Raw genomic sequence first — 22417 nt, forward strand, 5'->3', positions numbered from 1 at the left:
TTCATTGCTTTGCCCGTTTTGTTGACCCAGCCAAATGTCGATTTGTTTGCGAGTGCTGGTACAGAGGAGTTTAATAGAAGAAAAGGAATCAAAAACATCAGGGCTAAACATCATATTTTTGTGTCAGTCCTTCAAAATCATAGAGAAAGGGGCTCTTTGCTCTCTCAATTTTGTGTGTCTTTTTTTTTTTAAACAGTCAGACAGGAAAAAGAAATAGTGTAAAAGAAGCCACTGACAGCCGTCCTTTCTGTTGAAAGTACGAAGAAACTAACTCAAGTGAATACAGGTGGAAGGAGAGCGCGCTTCACTTAATCACAGTATGAGAAAGCACTTAACAGGCTCTTCTCAGGCCTTATAATCTCCCTCATTAGCTCTCAATACTGCACAAGGTAGGTTGTCTTCCGTTAGTAACCAAAGTTTTACCTGGTGATGGATTCTAGAGAGGTTAACAGGGTTATCCTTATTCAAGAAGTGATGTGGTTAAATTGCTTGTTTTCCATCTATCTATCCATCCATCCATCCATCCATCCATCCATCTATCCTTGAGGGTACTCAACAATATTAAATTTACTATGTTACACCAGGAAATCATCACAGTTATAATCACAGACTGTATGGCATTTCTATTTGATATATGACAAAAACAACTTACTATTTAAATTCAAATTCTATTGTTTTTCAGTGCTGGGAGTGTTCATGTGTTCTGCTAGTTTCATACTAATCAGTCAAAGATCTGTTGAACACAGACACAGAGAATCCTGAAATAATGGTCTCTCTAAAGTTTCCCTGCAGGTTCCTCCTGAGCAATAGACATAGCATTAGTTTTATTCAGAGATTCTTTACTGATGCTCTTCAGGCGATAAACATTTAACTCATCAGAGTGAATGACACGGACAGAAACTTAATAGATAAACAGATAATGAATTAGAACATAACTTTAAATGTCAAGGCACTCCATTATGAGTATGCTGCTGGGCGGAAGCCTCCGCTCATTGTACAGCTCTGGACCTTCGCCGGCCTCGACGTTAGCACTGTAAGTGCAGGCCGTTAGCCACTATGAAGCTTCATTAGCTTTGACCTTTTATTTAATTGAACTCCTTTACTCCACTGCTTGGCTCCTTCCCTCCACCTCTTCACTCTTTGACGCTAACCGGCGCCGTCTTCCCTTCACCTCTCCCCCTCACAGTGTCAAACTGATTCATTACTGACAGAAATAAGAATCAAGGAGCTAGTCATCTACAGGAAGGATGTCATACATCCATATATTCTCTGGATACCATCGCAGAGACGAGCTCTAATCGTGAAAAGTGTGAGGTTATAATCCTGTTTCCTTAGTAACCATTCGTCAGGTTGTCATGGTAAGCGAGGAGCAAGAGAGGGAGGGTGCCCCCCTCTCCTCTGGCCCAGGTCTTATCATTCTCCCCCAGATGCAGCCGCTACTCCAGCCGCCTGTCTGATACTGGCCTCCGCAGCTGCATTAAGGCCACGATAACGCGGCATATGCACTCCTATTGTGTATCAGGGATTCACTTGAGAGGGGATTTATATCTGCTTTCTGGTTCCGCTATGCGTGTGATCCTTCTGGGCCTGTTTTAGAAGTGAAGTGTGTCTTGTTGTTTCACGAAGTAGCTTAGCTGTGAGACTGGGTTTTACATGGAGGTTATGAGCGCAGGAAGAGAAACATTATGGAGGAAAAAAATGGAGGGAAGGGGATTAGTAGTGTTTCTCACAAACCCATGATCTGGGACCCCTGGTGCTGCTGCAAAGAAAGCACCTTAAAATCCTGCTTTTTGTGACTGCTATTGGCTTAAATACTGTGATATGTGGGTGTGAAACATTTCCTGCTTGTATTTCAGTAGGCAGGATTTTATAAGGTCTAATTTTATCTGTGAAAAATAGTCGATTTCCTTTGATGTACTTGACCTTTTGCAGTCATAGTGGTAGCTTGCAGAAAATCAAAAAAACATTACATTGTCTACAGTAAAGCCGATCTGACAAATTAAACCAGACACGGTCAGAATCTCATTTATGTGGCAAATGTTTGCTTTTACTTACCACAGTGAACATCATTTAACAAAACAGGAACTCAAATGTTACTCCAGTCATTGAGAAGTATCACAATTCGTTTTAATTTAGAGCTATTATTTTTAACTAGTAGAGGTATTTTCAAACACAGATCTTCTGAAATAAGTGGAACTCTCTCTGCTTCTCCTGCAGCTTTCGCACCAGTAAAGGAATTGGTTACTCCGCTCACTTTGTGGGAAACTGTCTCATCGTGACGTCGTTGAAATCGAAAGGAAAAGGCTTCCAGCACTGCGTGAAATACGATTTCCAACCCCGCAAGGTAAGAAAACACTCACATGTGCAACCAAATAACTCAACTGAATAATTTTTATTTAGTGCAGAGTTTGGTTACCCAGAGCCACTTGTTAGATGAGACGGCATCAGGACCGTGTGGCTGCTCTCCTCTTCCGTCTCTCCTTGCACTCACTTGTTAATGACTCTAGATAAGATCTGTCAATTAAGACCTAAACACTGCCCCTCTACAGCGCTGTCAGCATTTTGCTACTGTCCTGCACACAAAAACACCCACACACACCCGTGCATGCACACATAACCACACACACATTCACTTGATGAGATAGCCTTCCGCAGTATTTGCTGACCCAGTAGAATCTCTGCTGCTGCCTAACAAAGTTCCCGGTGCTTTCATTTGATCATTTTATAAGTCACCATGTCGGACAGCATTTTGTCCACAGTGTGCATGTGTAAATGTGTGTGTGTGTGTGTGTGTATGTGTGAGTGCTTGCATGTGAATGTGGTATTGTCCACTTCTCAGCTATGTGTGCACCTGCAAGATTCAAGCTTGTGCACCTCCCCCCACAGTCTCCCCTCCATTTCAGTCGTCCCTCCAGGGAACCTGTGTGCATTGTCACCAGGGAAGATGCTTTCTAATGAAGACACACACATCCACACAGACTCACATGCACACTATTAGTGGTAGATTAAGGTGCGCTAAAGGGTTATTCAATGCATTTTAATCTTCCATGTTGGCTGACATCAATTTGCCTAAAATTTTTTTGTGTTTTGTTTTGATGTTTCATGTTTTTGTATTTTTCAGTGGTACATGATCAGCATCGTCCACATCTACAACCGCTGGAGGAACTCAGAGATTCGTTGCTATGTCAACGGTCAGCTGGTCTCCTACGGCGATATGGCCTGGCACGTCAACACCAATGATGTAAGGGCACTGATATTGGTCTATCGCAGAGGCGTTGTGTTGTTATGTGTAGAACAATTACATTAAAGATTTCACACAAAGTAATGAAGAGACTTCTGGGTAAAAAAAAAAAAGCTTTATTCTCAACCAAATTTGAATGATCTTTGCTAATAAATGATTCTCTAAATGATATGTTCCTATCTTTCTGTACCAGCCTCAGAATTCAGTGTTAGTCTGGCTCTACTTCACACTTCCCTCCTGTCGTAATACTGGCAAACATCTGTGGTTTGCCCTCTGCATTTGTCAGCTGTGGCAGAGTTGCCCTTGGGCCCCTTTCCAGCACAGTTCGCCGAAACTCCAACTTCCCACTTTTCCATTTAGCAGGGGACAGTTAGCCTGACCTCTCAGTGGCAGCACAGCCTGCATTACACTTCCCTTCCTGTCTGGCCCTTGACATTGCTGCAATTATTGAGGGCTGGTGTTATTCTCTGTAAGAAATCTGTAAGGGGTGAGAAGTCTCTAGTTCACACAGCTCACCGAAAAGACACGTAAGAAAAGACACATACAGTACACGAGTGAAAGAACAGGTTTCAAAAATACATTGATGCTATCAGGCTTTGTTTTGTCCTAAAGGCTGAAGATAAAACTTATTTCATCACTTCGAAGAAGCAGAGGAGTAGAGATTTCATTGTGATAAAGGGTATCAGAGGGATGGAGAAGATGAAAGGCGAGTGGGCAGAAAGACTGTAATAGTAGGTGATAGCAAAGTTGTAACAGAGCGATTAGAAACAAACAGCTATTAAAAGTTCAGCCATGCACTGTGTTCATCACTACAGAGCGTCATGAAGTTGTGAGCCGAGAAAATGAATAATTAACTATTAGAATGTCAAGATAAACAAACTTTGAACAAACATTTATTTTTAAAGGTGTTGTTATTGCTACGTAGCTTAAATTAGCATTAACAGCTATTTACTTACCAGTTTAGAAGAAACGTTGCAAACTTCATTCCTTTACTCGCAAAGAGCAGCAGTGGAAAGCAACCCTTTTGTTTTTCTTCCATTTCTATCACTTGTTTCTTCGACTGAAGTTAGCATGCTAACCCCAACCCTAAGCTAGCCCTGGCCTGGTTGGCCTGTCTCATCACTTTCTAATACTGAGTCACTGTAGCGTCTAATCTGCCCTAAAGAAGTAGCAGTGCTCAGGGGATGTATTATAACTTCCTGTCTTGTAACAGCAACGATCGCTAAAACTCTTAGCAAGTCTGGTATGTAAACAGCAGTTAATGCTAATGTAGCAATAGTAAAATTTACAAATAGCTCCTTTAAAGTGACGTGAAACTGAAAAACACACTATCTATAATATATAATAATATAATATAATATCTATAATAGAGGAGTTGTCACTGGTGTACCTGTAGCTGACAAAGCTAGAATTAGTTCAGGGTTAAACGTAAAATAAACTATGTAACAATTGATAAAAATGTCCATCTTCCAATAGCTTTTGCCTTGCTCGCCTTCGGTGAATCATGTTAAATCATGTTAGATTCCAAATGCCCTTTGCAGGAAAGCTCTGAAAATTTGAAATGTTTTATATGATAGCTAATTTTTTCTTGTGTTCTACTGTTTTTTTCCCCCAGAGCTATGACAAGTGTTTCCTGGGTTCATCAGAGACAGCGGACGCTAACAGGGTGTTTTGTGGTCAGCTGGGAGCCATTTATGTATTCAGTGAAGCTCTCAACCCAGCTCAGATCTTTGCCATTCACCAGCTTGGCCCAGGATACAAGGTTAGACAGCCACGTACTACCTTATCAGTGCTGTATATTCTCTGTACGCTTTACAGCGTATCAATGTCATGCATCATTTGCCACACAGAATATCCTGGTAGCCGGAGGATTGCATTGTAAGTGTTACTTAATGCCGTCTTTGCCCGTTCACATTTCAGCTTGAGGTAGTTGAGACTCACAACCCACAGCCTTGTATGAACTCAAGTACTCCTCCAGCATGCAAATGTGTTGACTTGAAATGCTTTTAACTGGTTATTGATTAACAATGTCACGTATATAAAAGTGGATATTTTTACATTATTTTTCATACACTTGAACTGTAAGTGTTTAGGTTGGTCTGATCAAGTTTATATTCTTGGAGACTACCACTGAGAGACTTAGCTAAGTATTTCAGCCAGTTCTTCATTACTTTATTTAAACAGTTAAAACAGTTAAAAAAAATAATTTCAGATAACTATATGAACTATTTAATTTAGGTATTCATTTTAATCAGTTATCGATTATTTTTAGCTCTTTCAACTTAAGTTGAATTCAACATTAACACAACATCAACACATTACGCTGTTTATCCACTATATTATTATTTAGCTTACAGTAGTCTGTACAGTAGCCTATAAATGTAAATATGCACATACATCCCCCCAATTGAACAAAATCACTATAAAAAAGTAAAAAATAATTTCAGATTCAAGAGGCCCAGCAAAAAGTAAATTACTACACTATCTCTAAATACCTCCTGGGAAATCATGACTTTGGAATGAAATTGCAGTTTTGGAAGTATCCAGGGGTGGATTTTGCCCTTAAACCACAAGTCTAAACACAGCTTTTTGTTCCTGTGGTGATAAAAATTATTCTAATGAGGCTTCACAATGTTTGGTGTTGAGCACTGATAACTTTAGAAATCACCATCTCTGCCTTTTGGCCTGGCTATCAGTGACAGCCGAGATGCCGCAACACCTTGCCAGCTGTCTGCTTCTTGTTTTGGCTGACTTGCACGCCTCAGGCCACTTACAGCTTGTTTACGAAGGTGTCCAAAACTGTCTAGATTTCAGCACCATGGGACCGCGCGGATGTCTGAGGGTGCTGACGTGTGCGAACAGCTGCTGGTTTTTGAACGACTCCTTAGACAGGTTAAGCACTAAATCAAGAATTTATTTTGATTACCAATACCTAATGAAGTAGTCAGAGAGAATCCCAGAAAATAAATCCAGAGTGCGAAGTTATAGAATGATCCCATCTTCGTATCGATATACTTTCTGGAACTGCTCCAAACTAGCAGTTCAGTGGACTTCTGTGTTTATGACACTTTCATAGGTCCTTGAAGTAACTGTAGACCCTTACCCTATTATAGCTCTCTTTGAACAAGCTCCAGCGTGACTTCCTGGCATTGTGTACGCTGCTCGCTCGTTGTCAAGTCCTCCTGAAATGGAAAGATGCAATTCCTCGATCTCATTCGCAGTGGATCAGAAATATGTTATCTAATATGAGGTTAGAAAAAATTAAGGACACCCTGTGAGGTTCATCTGGTGTTTTTTGAGATAAATAGAGGAGCTAGAGTTACGTGAGAATCCTCATGTGTTTTCTATGTGTTTTTGCTCTTATTTATAAAAAAAAGAAAAAAAAGAAAAGAAACAAGACCTGATAAAGTGACACTGATGGAGAAACATACTTACAACAGGTAGAGCTACACAAAGAAGCACTGAATCATACATGCAAGTTTCACACCCGTCTCTTTCTCTCACACTCGTCTTCTCTCTCTCTCTCACCCGCTCTTGTCCCACATCATATAACGTAGGGCACATCATAGACTGGAGTTGTCACATGTTCCTCCTAATGAGCACATGCTTAGGGTTTTGCTGTTCGCCTGCCACAAATGCTGATTCCTCTCTCCGTCACAGCCCACGGTTTTCTGAGGCTGATCAGTCAGATGATTGCCTCTCTGCATGGCGCAAAATGGGCTTCTCTGATGCCCAGAAGAGACCATTAAATGGCCCAGTTCCTTCAAAGCCGCCGGCCTCGGCGCTGGTATTGTAATGACGAGTGCGCAGGTTTTTCCGGTCGGCAACAGAGGACGCCAGTGGAACTCAGCTTGTGTCACACAGCTTCCTCTCTTAATGCCAATACAGGCCCTACTTCACGCAGATGATGATGTGTGTATATGACAAGCTGCTCTGGGGGTATTGCCTCATCGGTGTTGAAGAGAACTGTATCTGTATCTACTGTACAGTATATATATATATATATATATATATATATGTGTGTATGTAGCTGTATGAAGCCTCTTGGTCTCAGCCACTGTAAGTGTTACTGTTCAATAATGAGGAGCAAGAAGCAGACAGACTCTCTGCTCGCTCTGCTAAACAAGCCTTCAGCACAGGGAGGGTGTTCATGGTCTTCTCGCTTGACGCGGCTCATGATGGCCAACATGCTGTGTGTAGTGAATGTCTGTATGTGTGTGCAGTTCAGCACTTCCATGCTCTCCTAATGACAGGAGAAGATGGAACATAACATGTTGTTTTAGTACGCAGGCTGTAGTCAAAACACAGATTCAGTGGTTTTTGTCTTTTTGCTTGTGTATTCTGTGTGTTTCCTTTTGGGTTTTTTTTTTGTGTGTGTGTGTGTGTGTGTGTGTGTGTGTGTGTGTGTGTGTCCATTTCCTGTCACTCGCATTGAGTGTTTTGCTTGTTGCACTCTTCATCATCAGTCCAGATGTCCTCATTGCAAAGTGGTGAGCACTGCCAACAATCTGGCCACAACATAATTAATGAACCATATAAGTCTATTTGGACACCTGTGTTGTATGTCTCCATGTGTGTTTTTGCGCACACACATCATGTCAGGTTTCATAATCGTATGATTGAAAGTCTAATTGTTTTTAGTATTTTAATATTGAACGCTCAGAGAATTAAATTCCCTAAAAACTGGTTTGTATCAGACTGAGAATGTCATGTCCTGAACTGGCCTCAAACGTCTAGCTAGATTTATTCTTTGATCAGCTTTAGATTTTATTTAGTTAAGGTTAGGTTAGGTTCTTACATTGGTGTTTCACATGCTGGAAAACTCATTTTGGAGGAGTGGTCTTAATTCAGCAAACTGTGTGGAGATGCACAGATGCAAGAGCTGAATGGAGTTGATGTGGGTGTGCTGTTGTTACTGCAGGTACGAGACAGGCGGCAGTTGTCGCTTTCACTCCTCTGTGTGTTTCTTCAAACCATGTGAGAGACACATATGTGTTAAAGCCCGAGCTGCGTAAAGATTTATATGTGTCAAAATTTCCATTTTCTGGTACCCTTACACCCTCCGCCTAATCGCATGCTCACTACATCCCTTAATACTATAAAGCGTCAGCAAAATTCTTTTACACCACCAGCTACCTGCCTCCCTCATTTAACACAGCAAACATAAATACACGCTCACATTTACACAGCCACATCTGTACATATGCACAAGTACACACACAGCCTGCATAAATGCCCCACAATAAATGGGCTTACACTGCAAAAATGTGTATCTTAATAAGTTTATTAATTTCACATTCAGGCTATTCAGTATTTATTTATTTTTTCCCCATGCAGAGGGGCCACTAACCTTCGAAATACACCGAAGAGCCATTTATTTGTGTTTGTGATTGATTATCCCTGCACATGGCTGCAGTATTCTGGGTTACTCTAAATGGATACGCTTTTTAACCTCGGGTCATCGGCTCTTGTATTTCGCTAAAGTAATATGTTCTTAAACTTAGACATGCTGTCCTGCCATGTAATTACCATTAATTACTCTTGCAAATAATGTTTCTCTGGCAAGAATGTGTGTCTAGGTGTGTGCAGAGAGTGTGTTTCAGATGCAGATTAGCGGTCTCGATCAGTTCCTCTTCATAGGGAAGGAGGGAGGGAAAATTAAGGGTGAGACTTGTATTCAGCTGTTGGACGGGGATAAGGATGTTACACTGTGCAGAGGCTGTTTCCTTCAGATGTATCCATTGTGCAGTGCGCTCTTTGCTTCAGTGTGAAATTTAGTTCTGCATGGTTAAAACTGCTCAGGGCACATTTTCTGCTGCAGACCTCAGATGAAAGGTTTAGAACAAGACAGGCCTGCAGGTTTGCAAGCGGCCCGGGGCTTTCCTGAGCAGTCAGGCTGAGCGAGGCACCCGGGGACCCAGCCACTCGGAGGGGAGAGAGCGCTCCTCGCCCGGAGCTGTTGCAAAGGGTGGCAGAGCAACTCGCTGGCCGTTCATCTGCAGGCCTTCATGTGTGTGTCAGCACCGCTGCAGGATATATGGATCCACTGACCTGTGCAGACAGACGGATTTAGACATAGATGCACACACACGCACACACACGCACGCACACACACACACACACACACACACAAACAAGGTTCAGTTTATACCTCCTACAATGTCTGTATGGATAGAACCAATTATTTTTGGTGGTAGCCAAGAAGACAAGGTGTCTGTCCTTTTGTAAACCTGCCTTACAATTCTTTAGAAGGAAATTTAGCCATGAAAAAAATATCTTAGATTTCAACAAAATAAAGGCTCAGCAGCTCCCAGAGAAGAGTGTAATACAAAAACATTGAATAACACAAATATGTCAGTTTGCATCTGTATTCTTTATGTGTGTTTTTTGTTGGTAGACTACAAAGGGAGAAGATAAATTTGGAGCTCCGAGTGCCTCCCCCCCCCCCCTCCATCTCTTATTCTGGGCTAATTGAATTAGTGCCCGAGTTAGCGCTGTGTTCATTAAGCTAATGCTGTGTTGTTTACACACGACACATGCTGCAATTAAGCAGACTCCATTTTGGTCGTTGACACGCGCCACACACACACACACCATCTTTTTTTTCCACTGGACAAGTCATTTGTCCTTCTGATTCTGTTTTTCTCTCACCACAACCTTTGACGACTTCCTTCTTTCTTTCTTTGTCACCACAGAGCACTTTCAAGTTTAAGTCAGAGAGCGACATCCACCTGGCTGAGCACCACAAGCAGGTGTTGTACGATGGCAAGCTGGCCAGCTCCATCTCCTTCACCTACAACGCCAAGGCGACGGATGCCCAGCTCTGCCTGGAGTCGTCACCCAGGGAAAACCCGTCCATCTTTGTCCACTCACCGCACGCACTCATGCTACAGGTCAGTGTGGCTCTTCATCACTAACCCCAGCGCCAGACCTCTGAATGTTCATCAGGGTAGTTTGTCACAGGATGACTCACACCCCCTGTGAAAATAAACTGTACTATTTAGCCTGCTGGGATTGCTGTGGATATGAAAATTATAGATATTAGATGGTAGTAAACAAAAAAAAGAAAAGAAGAAAAAGCAAATCGGCAGTTAAATACACCTTTGCCAAAATTGCTACTGCACCCTGCAGCCATGTTGTCCACATTTGACTCACAGGTCTCAGCTGTTAATTGAACTCTCTCTCTCCTTTGAGGATATTGCTTGTGGTTGTATTTAAGCCGTCTTTGGTCACTGGAGCTGTGCTTTGCTAATGGTGGCTCTTCTTTGTATCTCATCTTGATTTTTTTTAAAGAATTTCTTCCTCCTCTTAAGAATGCACCAGAGATTCAGGCTGCAATTACTGTAATTCACAATCACAAAAGGCAGAGTCACATTGTATTATAGCTGGTGTATAGTCCTCTTTTTTTCTCAGTTCAGTTCAGTCAAGACAGCACAAGGCAGCCATTTACAGTGCTATGGAAAATTTTAGTTGTTGAAATTATTTATTCTGTCAATATGAAATTATTTTATTTTTTCTTGAGACCTGGAAAAACAAATAACAATACGTACATCAATGTGAAATAATGAGGAATAGATTTTAAATATATATTAAAATCTGATATTCAGCTCAAAACTAGAGGTACCATCCGTAATTGCAGCTTTACTGTATTTAAGGCCAACAGCAGATATTTTTGCTTTAAGCCTGTACATGAGAGCTGTTTTTCAATTTTTAATGGCAGTGGGTGAGTGTCTGTGTGCACATTCAGTATCACCCGTGTCTCTGTCAGCGCTAACGGCCCATTTCTGTTCCCGCAGGATGTGAAAGCTATTGTTACCCACTCCATCCACAGCGCCATCCACTCTATAGGAGGCATCCAGGTCCTGTTTCCTCTCTTTGCTCAGCTGGACTACAAACAGCTCAATGACAGCAGCGTGGACACCACAGTCTGGTGAGTGCTCCGCAGAAATGAATGGCAGCCAGTAGCTGTGTGGAAAGCAGCGATATAGATGCTATAAATGATTTCTAGATTAGTCTATTTTATTTATTTTTTTGTTTAATATGCAAAATCTACTATAGCTGATCCTGAAACGTACCAGGAAACAAAGAAAGTAGAGGGATAAGAAGTGAAAATAAGACCAACATTAGGAAAAGATTAATCTTCTGTATGAGAATTATCTTCTATCTGAAAGACCAACCTTAGATCATCATGCTGCAGGCAAGAAATAACTGATTAAAGAGAGCAGGGTGTGTAAGTGTGAAGGGAGGAAGAAGAGTTATGTGGTTTCACCCAGAGCGATGAGCAGCTTTCAGGAAGGCGGTGTGTCTGCGCTCCTCGCACATGAACGTTAATACACTTATATACAATCTCCCCATCATGTTCACTGCAGTCCGATTATTTTCAAGTATCATCAGGAAAACAAAAATACAACTGCTTATTAAAAATACTGGGTTTGTGTGTGTGTGTGTGTGTGTGTGTGTGTGTACGATGTGTATGTTGCAGTGCTACTCTGCTGGCCTTCCTGGTGGAGCTGCTGAAGAGCTCGGTGGCCATGCAGGAGCAGATGCTGGGAGGGAAGGGCTTCCTGGTGATTGGATATCTGCTGGAGAAGGTCGGTAAACGGCGTCCACAGCGAGGCGTTTGTGTTAACATGTTAAATTAATTTGTTGTTGGCTGAAGTAGCCTTGGCTTTTTTTTTTTTACCATGACTTCCACTAAATTTAGTCTAATAAGACTTCGAGTTCTCTACTGCCTATTTATCTACATACCTTCTTTATATTAGGCATTTAGCCTGTCTATTATGTGTATGAGCAAGCGCTGAGTTTTTGAATTTTTACATTTACTGTACAACTGCAAAAAGATGTTAATTAGTGCTGTTCTTTCCAACTGCAGCGGGAAGTAACAGAACACCACAAATGTGTCAAAAGACAACGTAGGAATAAAGAGGCAGAGATCACACCAAGTCACATCACGTACATTTTCTAGCATTTTGGCTGCTGCTGTAAATTAATTGCTTGATACCTTTGGTAACTGTCAACATAGGTGCTTAAGATTATTCAGCACACAACATGCAGCGGCATAACAGCAGGTTATTTAATGTAAGACCGGCTGCAGATTGAGAGCATCTCCTGATGAAGTAGCATAGATAAAATGTGGTATTTGTTGATATCTGCTGATGAGATCGTTGAAATTTAGGAAAGAAAATTGCGTTCATTTCAAATGTGGACTCACATGCAACCTTTCTGTGGTGATAAACCCCTTTTCATTCGACTTGTGTGTCTCCCGTGTCACTAAAATGTTAATCAGCAATCATGGCAACTATGCAGTCATCTTTCTTGGTGCTCTGTTAGTAAAATGTTTCCCAGTTTTAAACCATTTGAGGAAGGTTGAATCTTTTTTCATCAGCTAAATTATACCATTCGTAACCTACTGTCAAGATCTTCTAAAGACATAAGGACACAACAGCAATATGATGTATAAAAAGAGGTTTTCGTGACCATTCAGTCTGGTTAAATCACAGCCCATGTTCCCTGTCCTTTGTCCAGTCGTCACGAGTTCACATCACCCGGGCGGTCCTTGAACAGTTCCTGTCCTTCGCCAAGTATCTGGATGGTTTACCTCATGGAGCGCCGCTCCTCAAACAGCTCTGTGACCATGTCCTCTTCAACGCTGCCATCTGGATACACACCCCTGCCAAGGTCTGTTTATACATGTGTGTGTATCTGTGGAAAATGTGTGCGTGTATGTGTGTGTGTTTTCATGACCTTGCTGCTACATATTCTGATATCCTGAATACGAGAATTAGTGGGGTGATAGACTCAGAACAGGCATGAGAGATGGTGTGAAATGGAAAAAAAAAAGGATTTGTGTGAATGCAAGGAAAATTGAAACAAGCACACAATATAAAACAGAGTGGAAGGAAATCCTGACATCCTAGTGGCCCTTTGCAATAATATAACAAAAGAGGTTGCAGTACACAGAAGGAGGAGCCGACACTTCACGCGAGGACAGGACAGAACACGCAAGCAAAGGAAACAAAGAGAAAAAGTGACATTTGAAAAGACCCCAGGACAGGAGAGAGATGTGTGTGTCCTCTCTTCACTCTCGCTCTGAACTGGATGTGAGTGTTCCTGGCGTTCTCGCGGGGCGAAATCAGCTATTGCCTCCATTATTTTCAAAACTTCCTGACTTCCCTGTCTTCGACCCTCTGACCCTGAGATGTGATTGGCTCTTGGGCGCAGCAGCACAGATCTCCGGGGGCGTGCTGGAGTTAAGATGAGAGAAACGCGAGCAGGAGAATAAGGAGGGTGTGAAAGAGTAACCGTACCAACCTTAGCTAACATGTCACCATGAAATGGCCCAAAGGGGCTCGACCGCTATTGTGTCTCTACTTGCAATCAGACAATGAATTATCATTAAACATTACAGCAATTTAGAAGGGTCGTAATGAGAACATGACAAGAATAATAAATGTATTGAGCAGCAACACACACTAAAATCTTTAATCCTTTAATCTTACTTCTCTTGTACAATTCTTTCTCCCACTGAGCTTTATTATTTTCCACTTCTCGGGGTGTTATCAGCACCTTCATTATTGGCAAGAATAACCTTGGTCATATTCAGGACTTAATGAAACACTTCAAGAAATCACATCTGACTCTCATCTCCCATCTCTCATAACATCTTCCCTGCTCGGTGCTGGAAAATAAAGAGCCGCTTTTCTTTACCAGGCCTATTTGTTACAAGCTATTGATGCATCGGTGCAGCCCAAACTATTGTGCTGTGCTTTGATCAAGGAATTTCAGGGTTTTCTCTGCAGCTGAACCCGTTGCAAATGGCACACAGATAAGAAAAAAAGCAACAACAAAAAAAAGCATCAGCTCAATGTGTGAAATGTAATGTAATGAAGGCCGTTTATACCAGCTGAGTGCATTCTCCATTCTAGATGAGCTGCAGTGCGGTCTGGTCCACTAATTTCATCCGCTTAAACAGGGCTACCTCGTTAAGGCCGGTCCTCAGCGCCGTGGTCACTGTAATGAGCTCAGAGATTTGTGAGTGTGCCGCAGACTCTGTGACTGTGTACGAGGAGAGAGGAAGGCAACAGAAGGAGGCAGGGAAGGAGCAAATGAACAACTGGAGAGCGCCCTCCTTAAATGTCAGCGCTGTGTGTGGAGCTCTTCAGATGCTTGACGGCTTCAGGCACAGAGACATCAAAAATAACACAAAGCAGAAAACATTGGAGTTTCTGCTAGAGGGAAGTTTCCTCTCATTCCCCTGTGGCTGTTTTTTCACAATAAAACTGCCTTTTTGTTTGAACGCCATAAACACACGCAGATGATTTGTTTCTCCCCAGTAAGCTTCTGACAATTTGTGTTTGTCTGTCGACTTTTGTAAGTGTCTTTGTACCCATATTATGTACTGTATTAATGCGTGTGTGTGCATGTATGTGTGTGTGTGTGTGCGTGTGTTTAGGTCCAGCTGTCCCTTTACACATACCTTTCATCGGAGTTCATCGGCACCGCAACCATCTACACCACCATCCGCCGTGTGGGCACCGTCCTGCAGCTGATGCACACTCTTAAGTACTACTACTGGGCGATCAACCCGCTGGAGTGCAGTGGAATCACCCCCAAAGGTCTTGGTAGGTGCCCATGCGCACACAGTTTGCACACATGAGGACTCACAATTCAGAGACAGTATGCCTGACCTTTTATATACTGCACACATACTTCACATACTGCGCATTTCTTCTGTCGTCTTTCTTCATTTCTGGCTCAAAGTCTCCCACTTTGTACGCTCCATCCCTTCTTCCCGTCTTTACTGTCTCGTCCTCTGTCTTTACTCATCTTAAACATAGTAAACATCTCTGTGTAACACAAAGTTATTGCAGCATCCTCTCACATCCTCACAAAGAGAAGTACGCACAGCTCCAGTTTCCACTTAACAAGTCTTAGAAAATATATTAACAATGAATTTATGTAAACACATTGTAACGTCAGTGTCTGACACACCGGCAAAAAAAAATGACAATCCGATAAGTATGCAGCGATGGGCCAGGCGTGCACAGGTAAGTAGAACTTCTCACACCAGCAATTTCTTTTTCCTTCATTACACAATTGTGTCTTACACTTTTCGTGTGAGCGCAACACTATGAATACCTTATTTATATGATTATCACACCTTGCTGCCTCTCTATGTTCCAGTGTGGCGTTAAAAAAAAAAACACTATAAAAACTTTTGTCTTCCAATGCGGTTGGACGACACGTAGCGCGAACTAGTTCTTTTGGAACAGACCTCCTCCTGTACAGTTTCCAGTTCACTTGACCTGCTTGTGTTTGGACTGTGGGAGGAAACTGGGAGAAATCCACACCAACACAGGTAGAAGATACAAACCCCAAACACGAAGATTGAATCCCATAGTAAGCCCTGTTTGTAGTGACGGGACATTAATCATTTATATCATATTTACAATAGATACAGTGGGTATTGAAACCTGTATTTATAATGATGTTTGGCTTATTCTAAGACTATGATGGCCTGTCTATATCTATTAATTTGAAATGTTTATTTTGTAATTATGTCCTGTCCAGAGTTCTTTGTGCTCTTCGATGGGAAGTGCTGCTGACGCGAGCCTAAGTAGCCCATTGAGACATTGTGCGAGATATCGACAGTGCGAATAGACTTGAACTGACTCCATTTGATATAGGATTTCGTTAAATCAGCAGCTCTCTCAAAGGTAGCTGGTGACTCTCCATTAGCGCAATTTACAGACGCAATTGACCTTTTTGAAACGAAGACATTACCAGGGAAAGGCTTCTATTGATTAATACATAGAGCATGTGAGCTTTGCATTTTTAAATATGAATTTTCTTGGCCACCTTCACATTATGCCATAGTATTAAAGAGGTCAAAACCAAGAGGGTCTTAACTCCACATAAGTCAAATACCATCTATACTTTTATACTATATCTACATTATGTCCGAATCTACGCAGTAATCGGCACCTTTGCGCTCTTGTTGAAGATTTCCTTGATTGCTGTTTAAACAGTCATTGGAGAATTTTTCATTTTTGTGTAATATAATGTCTCCATTGCTCAAGATCTGACTGTGACAGTCTCGATTACAGAGTAAAGCAGCAAAACACGAGACGCTGTAATCCTGTGTGTCAGTGTGGTGGGAAATCATCACATATTAGGTGACTTTGTATTATAACTTGAATGATCAGTGTGTATTTTTAAGCAGAGGGAATATTTTCTTTGTAACTATAAGCTTTTCCACTGTTTTGAGGAACTTTGACACTTTTTATTCATCATTTCAGGCTTGATTTTTATTCAGCCTTGATTCTAGAGTATTCACAGTTACTTGAAGTAAAAAAGAATTGCTTTATTTATATTTGGTAGGCCTATGAAAAGATGAGCTTTTTAAGAGGAAGTTTTAGTTTTAGGTTAAAGCTGGAAAAACAAACAAAAACCCCATGAAGACCAAAAGTCGATAATCAATGGGACGTGATTATCTAACTGATTATGAAATGGCTATGAATGCAAATGTGCAGAAAAAACCTTATGGTCAGTTACATCATACATGTACAGCTTTGGTAAATTGCATAAAATACAGATGGCTATTTAAACATCACTTCAACATGGTGATAAAGGTCATTTACGCTACACACAGACACACACATGCATTTAGATGGTGTAAGTGCTCTGTAACTCTCCCTTCTCTGAACAAACATTGTTGTTGCTGGATGCTCATGAGCTCCCTGGTGAAAATGTTTCTGTGCATATGAGAACGAATAAGACTCAATGTAGAAGAGATTTCAAAATCCAATTTTCCCGAGTAAATAACCAATAGTTAAGATAGTGTTTATTTGCCTGCGCAGCCTGTGAATCAGAAATCTCTTTTTTGAACTGAAATGCGAGCACATGCTTTCTGTGACTGCAGTGTTTATATGATTTGTCTGTATTTGGGGAAAAAAAAAAAAATTAAATTCTATTTAAAAAATCGAATTCCAAGCACAACACAGTAACAAATCAGATTCAGTATTTTCAGAGGCTTTGTAATAGAGCAGAGAACAGTGTCAACACAGCCACTGCTGCCACACAGCAGAGCTTCAGAAAGGTCGGCGCGGGCCTTTCACTTTAATCAACCTCTTCCTTTGACCGGGACCCTGCCGCCGACTACGAGTGCGCATCCCGCGTTGCCATGGCAACAGACAGATTTGATTGGCAGATCCAAGGGAGCTTTTGGAATTTCTAATCAAGTGGCTGTCTGGCTTCCTTTCTGTTTGGCGATATTGCGGTTTGACTACTGGGATTTGGTCCCATGAAGAGCCACTGATAACGGCAGCAATTAGCCTCAGACGCGTGCTAATGGTTCGTTCAAAGCTAAAGGATGTGCAAGTTGTGGTTTTGGAAGTCTGCATATACGAATGCTTGACTATACAGTAAGGGTGTGATATGGAATTAATGGAATTAATTAGCATAGCAATAGACAGATATTTTAAACACACGCTTTGGGCTTTGTGGATAAAAATGTATTTAACCTTGCCTCAGTTTTGAAGTAATTTGATTGAATTCAAGTTGCAGATATACAGTTTTTTGTTTTTTTTTGCATGAGTGTATTATTATTCAGCACAGGTTAGAACCACATTGTTCCTCTCCACGTTTTTCCTCATGTTTTACAAATAACTTCATTTGATGTTTGGCTGAAAATTGCTTGCAGTACCACAGAAAGGGAAAGGCTGTATCTAATGAAAACACCTCGGGCCTCTTGCACTGGTCAGGTACATTGTTTTTGAACGCAGCTACATTATACTACAATGGAAAACAGTGATTAAATGGCTTCTGTTGAGAGAAACAAGAATGCAGCTGAAACAAATGAATAACGACGTACTGTCAAATATTTATATGCCTATGTTTTATTCATTTATTCAGCTTTTTATAAAAGGTTTTATCCTGCTAGCCTCAGTGTGCCCTTTCTTTTTGTTTTTTTATTTAAATCTTTGATACCTTGTAATGTATTGTTACATAATGACATTTGACTAGTTTTTACACGCCACACATTCACAGACGGACAAACTGACTCACGTGTACATGCATTCACACACACTAAAACTCATCGACTCCTCACAGGTTGCAATTACCTGGCAGTGAAATGACTGGATAAAATGGTCGAGTCGGGTTAGCATAAAAACAGCACATGAAGAAGAAAATTAATTTCAAAGAGTAAAAGAGGATAATTAAAGCTGCCCCTGGGAAACCATTTATGTGATTATAAGCTTTCTTCAAATCCTCTGTTAACAAAAGACCCCTAAAAGGAGCTTGCACTCGGCGCTCACGCGTTCACCTGGAGCACACGCGCATTCGTTTTTTTGACACGAGAGCTGCTGCGAAACCATGATGGATGGGCGAGTGTCACCATTCCACCAATATGTACCAGCTTGACACGTAATGATGATGGATCGCGGGGGGATCGTGTCAGTGTCATGTTTTGCTTTTGTGAAGAGCAGGTGAACAGACAGAAATACTGATTCAATGCCAGCAGAACATGACAAAAGGAGAAGCGTCAAATTTTCATCCTTTCACACCCTTAGTCTTTTTATGTTCCTCTCAGCTTCCTCCCGCAGCTTCGGATCAGATATCGGTTTAAATGTTCTGAGAGGATGAGGTGCGTTTTTATTCATCGTACGATAAACGCTGTGTGTAGCTGCAGCACTTCTCCCTCTGGCCATTTCCAGATACCCTGACACAGCAAAGTGTGCAGTGGCAAATGCACACAAGCCGGACATCGTAAATGTTTATCGTTGCCTTATAAACCCTAACAAACCTCTGTTGGCTACGCAGAATGCTGATGAGAACACGTAGCTTATGAGCTTCATCGTGTGGCGAGTGTTTGTTTCTTAATAACGTCCGAAGAAGAGCAGTAGAGGAAGATGGAGAATGAGTGGTGACGTAGGGAAGTCAACGGGAGCATTAAAGGAGAACGTGCCCCTTATTTTTAAAGGGTGGGTCTTATTTCATTCTATCTTTGATCTGAATCAATGCATCTTTTAGACTTTTTGGCACCATATTCCATTAGTGAGTTCTTTGGCAGCCATTTTGAGCCAATTCATCATTCCAGTGTATCTGACGTGCACATTAAACACCTCAGAAATGAATGAAACACGGTTACATCAATAAAAAAACGCAATGCCAACATCTGAGTTGTCAGTTTTGTTCCTAAACATTTTTAAAAAGTGCTGCTGTGCCATTGTTTCATGGAGATAGACGGTGAAGCTTAATGTAGCCAAATGTCAGAATGAATAAACACGATGTCGAAAGATACGAAGCTGCATGAATGTGAAAGTGACGGCTCTCTGTGGCTGTTAAAGTATGTTTTTTTTCAAAGTTAATGGAGGTCTGTGGCATTTATGAAACGCAAAAGGTAAATGCCTCAAGAACGGCTAAAGACATCAGACCTTTCAGAAAGAGGCGATTGCATCATACCCGCGAGAGAAATGTCTCGTTCCATGTGTCAGGAGCTTTTGTGTTTTTAGCTTGATTATGTCTTCGCAGCCCGCCACAGAGCTGATGGAGATGCAGTGGATTGCGTTGCCTTGTTTGGTTGGGATCATTTGGACCATCAGTCACATGTTTGCAAATTGCAATGTCTTTCCTGTAATCATTTAAATTAGTGCAACTATAAAATACCCAGATTGCCAAACTGCCTCTGGAGTTAATGAGTGATTTACGCTTCACAGTTCTATCACTGTGTGTGTGTGTGTGTGTGTGTGTGTTTGTGTTTGTGTGTGTTAACATGTTTTTCTCTGCTCCCCAGGAAGCCTAATAAAATCTAATATCAGTAAACAGCGGTGCTCACTCAGCCTGAACTACAGACTTATTTAGCTGATCAGTATCGTGTATAAAAATTGATTTTTTTAACAGGAAATTATTCTTTTGTTTGTGTGTGTGTTTGCGTAGACGGACCACGGCCGTCCCAAAAGGAGATCATCTCGCTCAGAGCCTTCATGCTTCTCTTCCTCAAACAACTCATTCTAAAGGTACAGCGAGAGGAACGGATTATCTTCATCACATTGTTTAAGATGAAAGAAATCACTTTATTTTTTTTCTCTCACTATGTCCTCTGTTGTTTTTCTCCCTCCTGGGAACCATTAGCTTAATCTACAATGTGTATGTGTGTGTGTGTGTGTGTGTGTGTGTGTGTGTGTGTGTGTGTGTGTGTGTGTGTGTGCGTGTGTGTGTGGAGAATCGCATTATAGATCAGAAGCCTGAGTGAAGCACTATAGCTTTTGTTGTTTTGTGAGTGCTCGTGCATGCGTTTAGATGTGTGTGCGGTTGTTTCTGCTTCACGGTTAAAATGCATCAACCAAGAACAGAGTCAGTGAAGTCATCTGAGGTTAACAAAAAACAACAACTGAAGATCATGAATGTTTTTGTTGAAAGATGCTACATCTGTTTTCCCACAGGACCGGGGCGTGAAGGAGGACGAGCTGCAGAGCATTCTCAACTACCTACTGACCATGCATGAGGTAGATGCTGTTTTATGTTGAAACAGTCGGTGTGACAGAGAGACAGTGAGAGCGGCTGAGTGGAGCTGGTGGCAAAATGTGCATTAAAATTTGTGGGCTGGAGTTATGGTCCACTTAAACGAGCGAGAGTGTGAGTCAGCTTCGGCGCTGTGACAGCATGAAAAATGGTGCAACAATGGACTGAACAGAATGTACTCCTCTGTAACAATTATATCTATTCTTGCTCTGAAATGCCACATGCTCCTCCGCAGTCCCCCCCACCCTCCACCCTTCCCACTGCATGCCCACCCCTACAACTCTCTCTTTGTCCTCTTAACCCTCTATTCATCTGTCCCATCGGGGCTTCCTCCTTCTCCTTTGTTCACCTGTGCAACTTTGCCTTTCTTTTCTCTGCAGGATGAGAATATCCATGACGTGCTTCAGCTGCTGGTGGCTCTTATGTCTGAACACCCGGCGTCCATGATCCCTGCGTTTGACCAGAGGAACGGAATAAGGTGAATGCTGCCCACACATGCTGCACACGCACACATATACAGATCTGATGCAGCACCAGCTCCTTACCCACATGAAAGAAGTAGTCTTTTCTTTGTGGGATATTGATTCTAATCATATGGTTAGGGCTTTTCTGTTCATGTGTTTTTATTACAACAAGTAACCAACACACATACAACAGAAATAATGCACTATTATTCATTTCAATATATAGAAAAATAAAAGATTTTTGTATTAATAGACAAATTAAGTTGAGTACAAAAACTTGAATGCATAAATAGAAAGGCCATACCTTATACAACTGAAATCTTTTTACAATGCAGTTGCATTATATATTCATATTTACTATTACTATGTATTAAGATTAAAAGTAAGTTACGGATTCAGATTTTAAAAGCAGGAAGAAATTTGCACTTGTCATTTCTATTTTACAAAATAACATTCTTGATCTATCTTTTGCAAAACGGTACAATCTTGCTGAAAAAAAAAGTAATTATATATATTAAAAAAAACTGTTATCCTTCCATTGTTTTTTTTCCCTAGTATTAAGGCCTCTGTGATGAGCCAATGATAGGAGCTTTTATGTTGTCACCAGCCGGACCACATCACATCGTATATGTATTTGCTATCTCAGTCTGATTGTGCGGTAAAAGTTTACATGTGTCAAAGGGGATAGCAGGTTAGCAACAGGAAGAGTTAAATGTTTCTCCTGCCTTCAGTTCAGTCCTGAATGGCCTCCATATTGTTATAAGGGTCGGATGTGGGCCGCCAACATTTTTCAGATTTTCAAGTGGGCCGTGAGTTGGTGAAGGTTGAGAACGACTGCTTTACTGTAGATTGAATACAATGTTACGTTACATACAGTGTACAAAGGGTAGCCTCAACTGATCAGTCAGATGTCTTTCAAAGACGGCATCAAACTGTGCTGGTATTTCCCCAACAGCACAACTACACATGGATGTCTTTTTGGTTGCTATGGTAACTCCTCTGTTGTCAGAGAGGTAGTTAACACACTCCGTGTTTTTTTTTTTCGTACTTTTATGTCCTCTGAGTGCAATCCTTTGAAGAAAATCCTTCAGGCAGCGCATTGTTAACGTTGAGGATGTTTACTGAGTATCAGGCAGCAGGTGTTTAACTTTACTACACACTGCATACTTTGCTACACACACAGAAGAAC

The 22417-nt window shown here is 41.4% G+C and overlaps 1 protein-coding gene across 2 annotated transcripts in view; it reads left to right on the top strand.

Moving 5' to 3' along the window:
* nbeaa (neurobeachin a) overlaps window positions 1-22417 on the top strand; it is a 93928-nt gene that overhangs the window by 36878 nt on the left and 34633 nt on the right. For both annotated transcript variants that reach the window (XM_023416576.2, XM_087176715.1), the window contains exons 6-16: window positions 2218-2344; window positions 3122-3241; window positions 4857-5003; window positions 9937-10134; window positions 11038-11171; window positions 11724-11832; window positions 12767-12919; window positions 14694-14862; window positions 20180-20259; window positions 20686-20748; window positions 21145-21242. In XM_023416576.2, the coding sequence (XP_023272344.1) occupies window positions 2218-2344; window positions 3122-3241; window positions 4857-5003; window positions 9937-10134; window positions 11038-11171; window positions 11724-11832; window positions 12767-12919; window positions 14694-14862; window positions 20180-20259; window positions 20686-20748; window positions 21145-21242 (1398 nt within the window). The remainder of the gene's footprint in view (window positions 1-2217; window positions 2345-3121; window positions 3242-4856; window positions 5004-9936; window positions 10135-11037; window positions 11172-11723; window positions 11833-12766; window positions 12920-14693; window positions 14863-20179; window positions 20260-20685; window positions 20749-21144; window positions 21243-22417) is intronic.

The sequence above is a fragment of the Seriola lalandi genome, unplaced genomic scaffold (genome assembly GCF_002814215.2).
Source record: "Seriola lalandi dorsalis isolate HSWRI2012SDOR001 ecotype SW California unplaced genomic scaffold, Sedor1 jcf7180002054567, whole genome shotgun sequence".
NCBI classification, from domain to species: domain Eukaryota; kingdom Metazoa; phylum Chordata; class Actinopteri; order Carangiformes; family Carangidae; genus Seriola; species Seriola lalandi.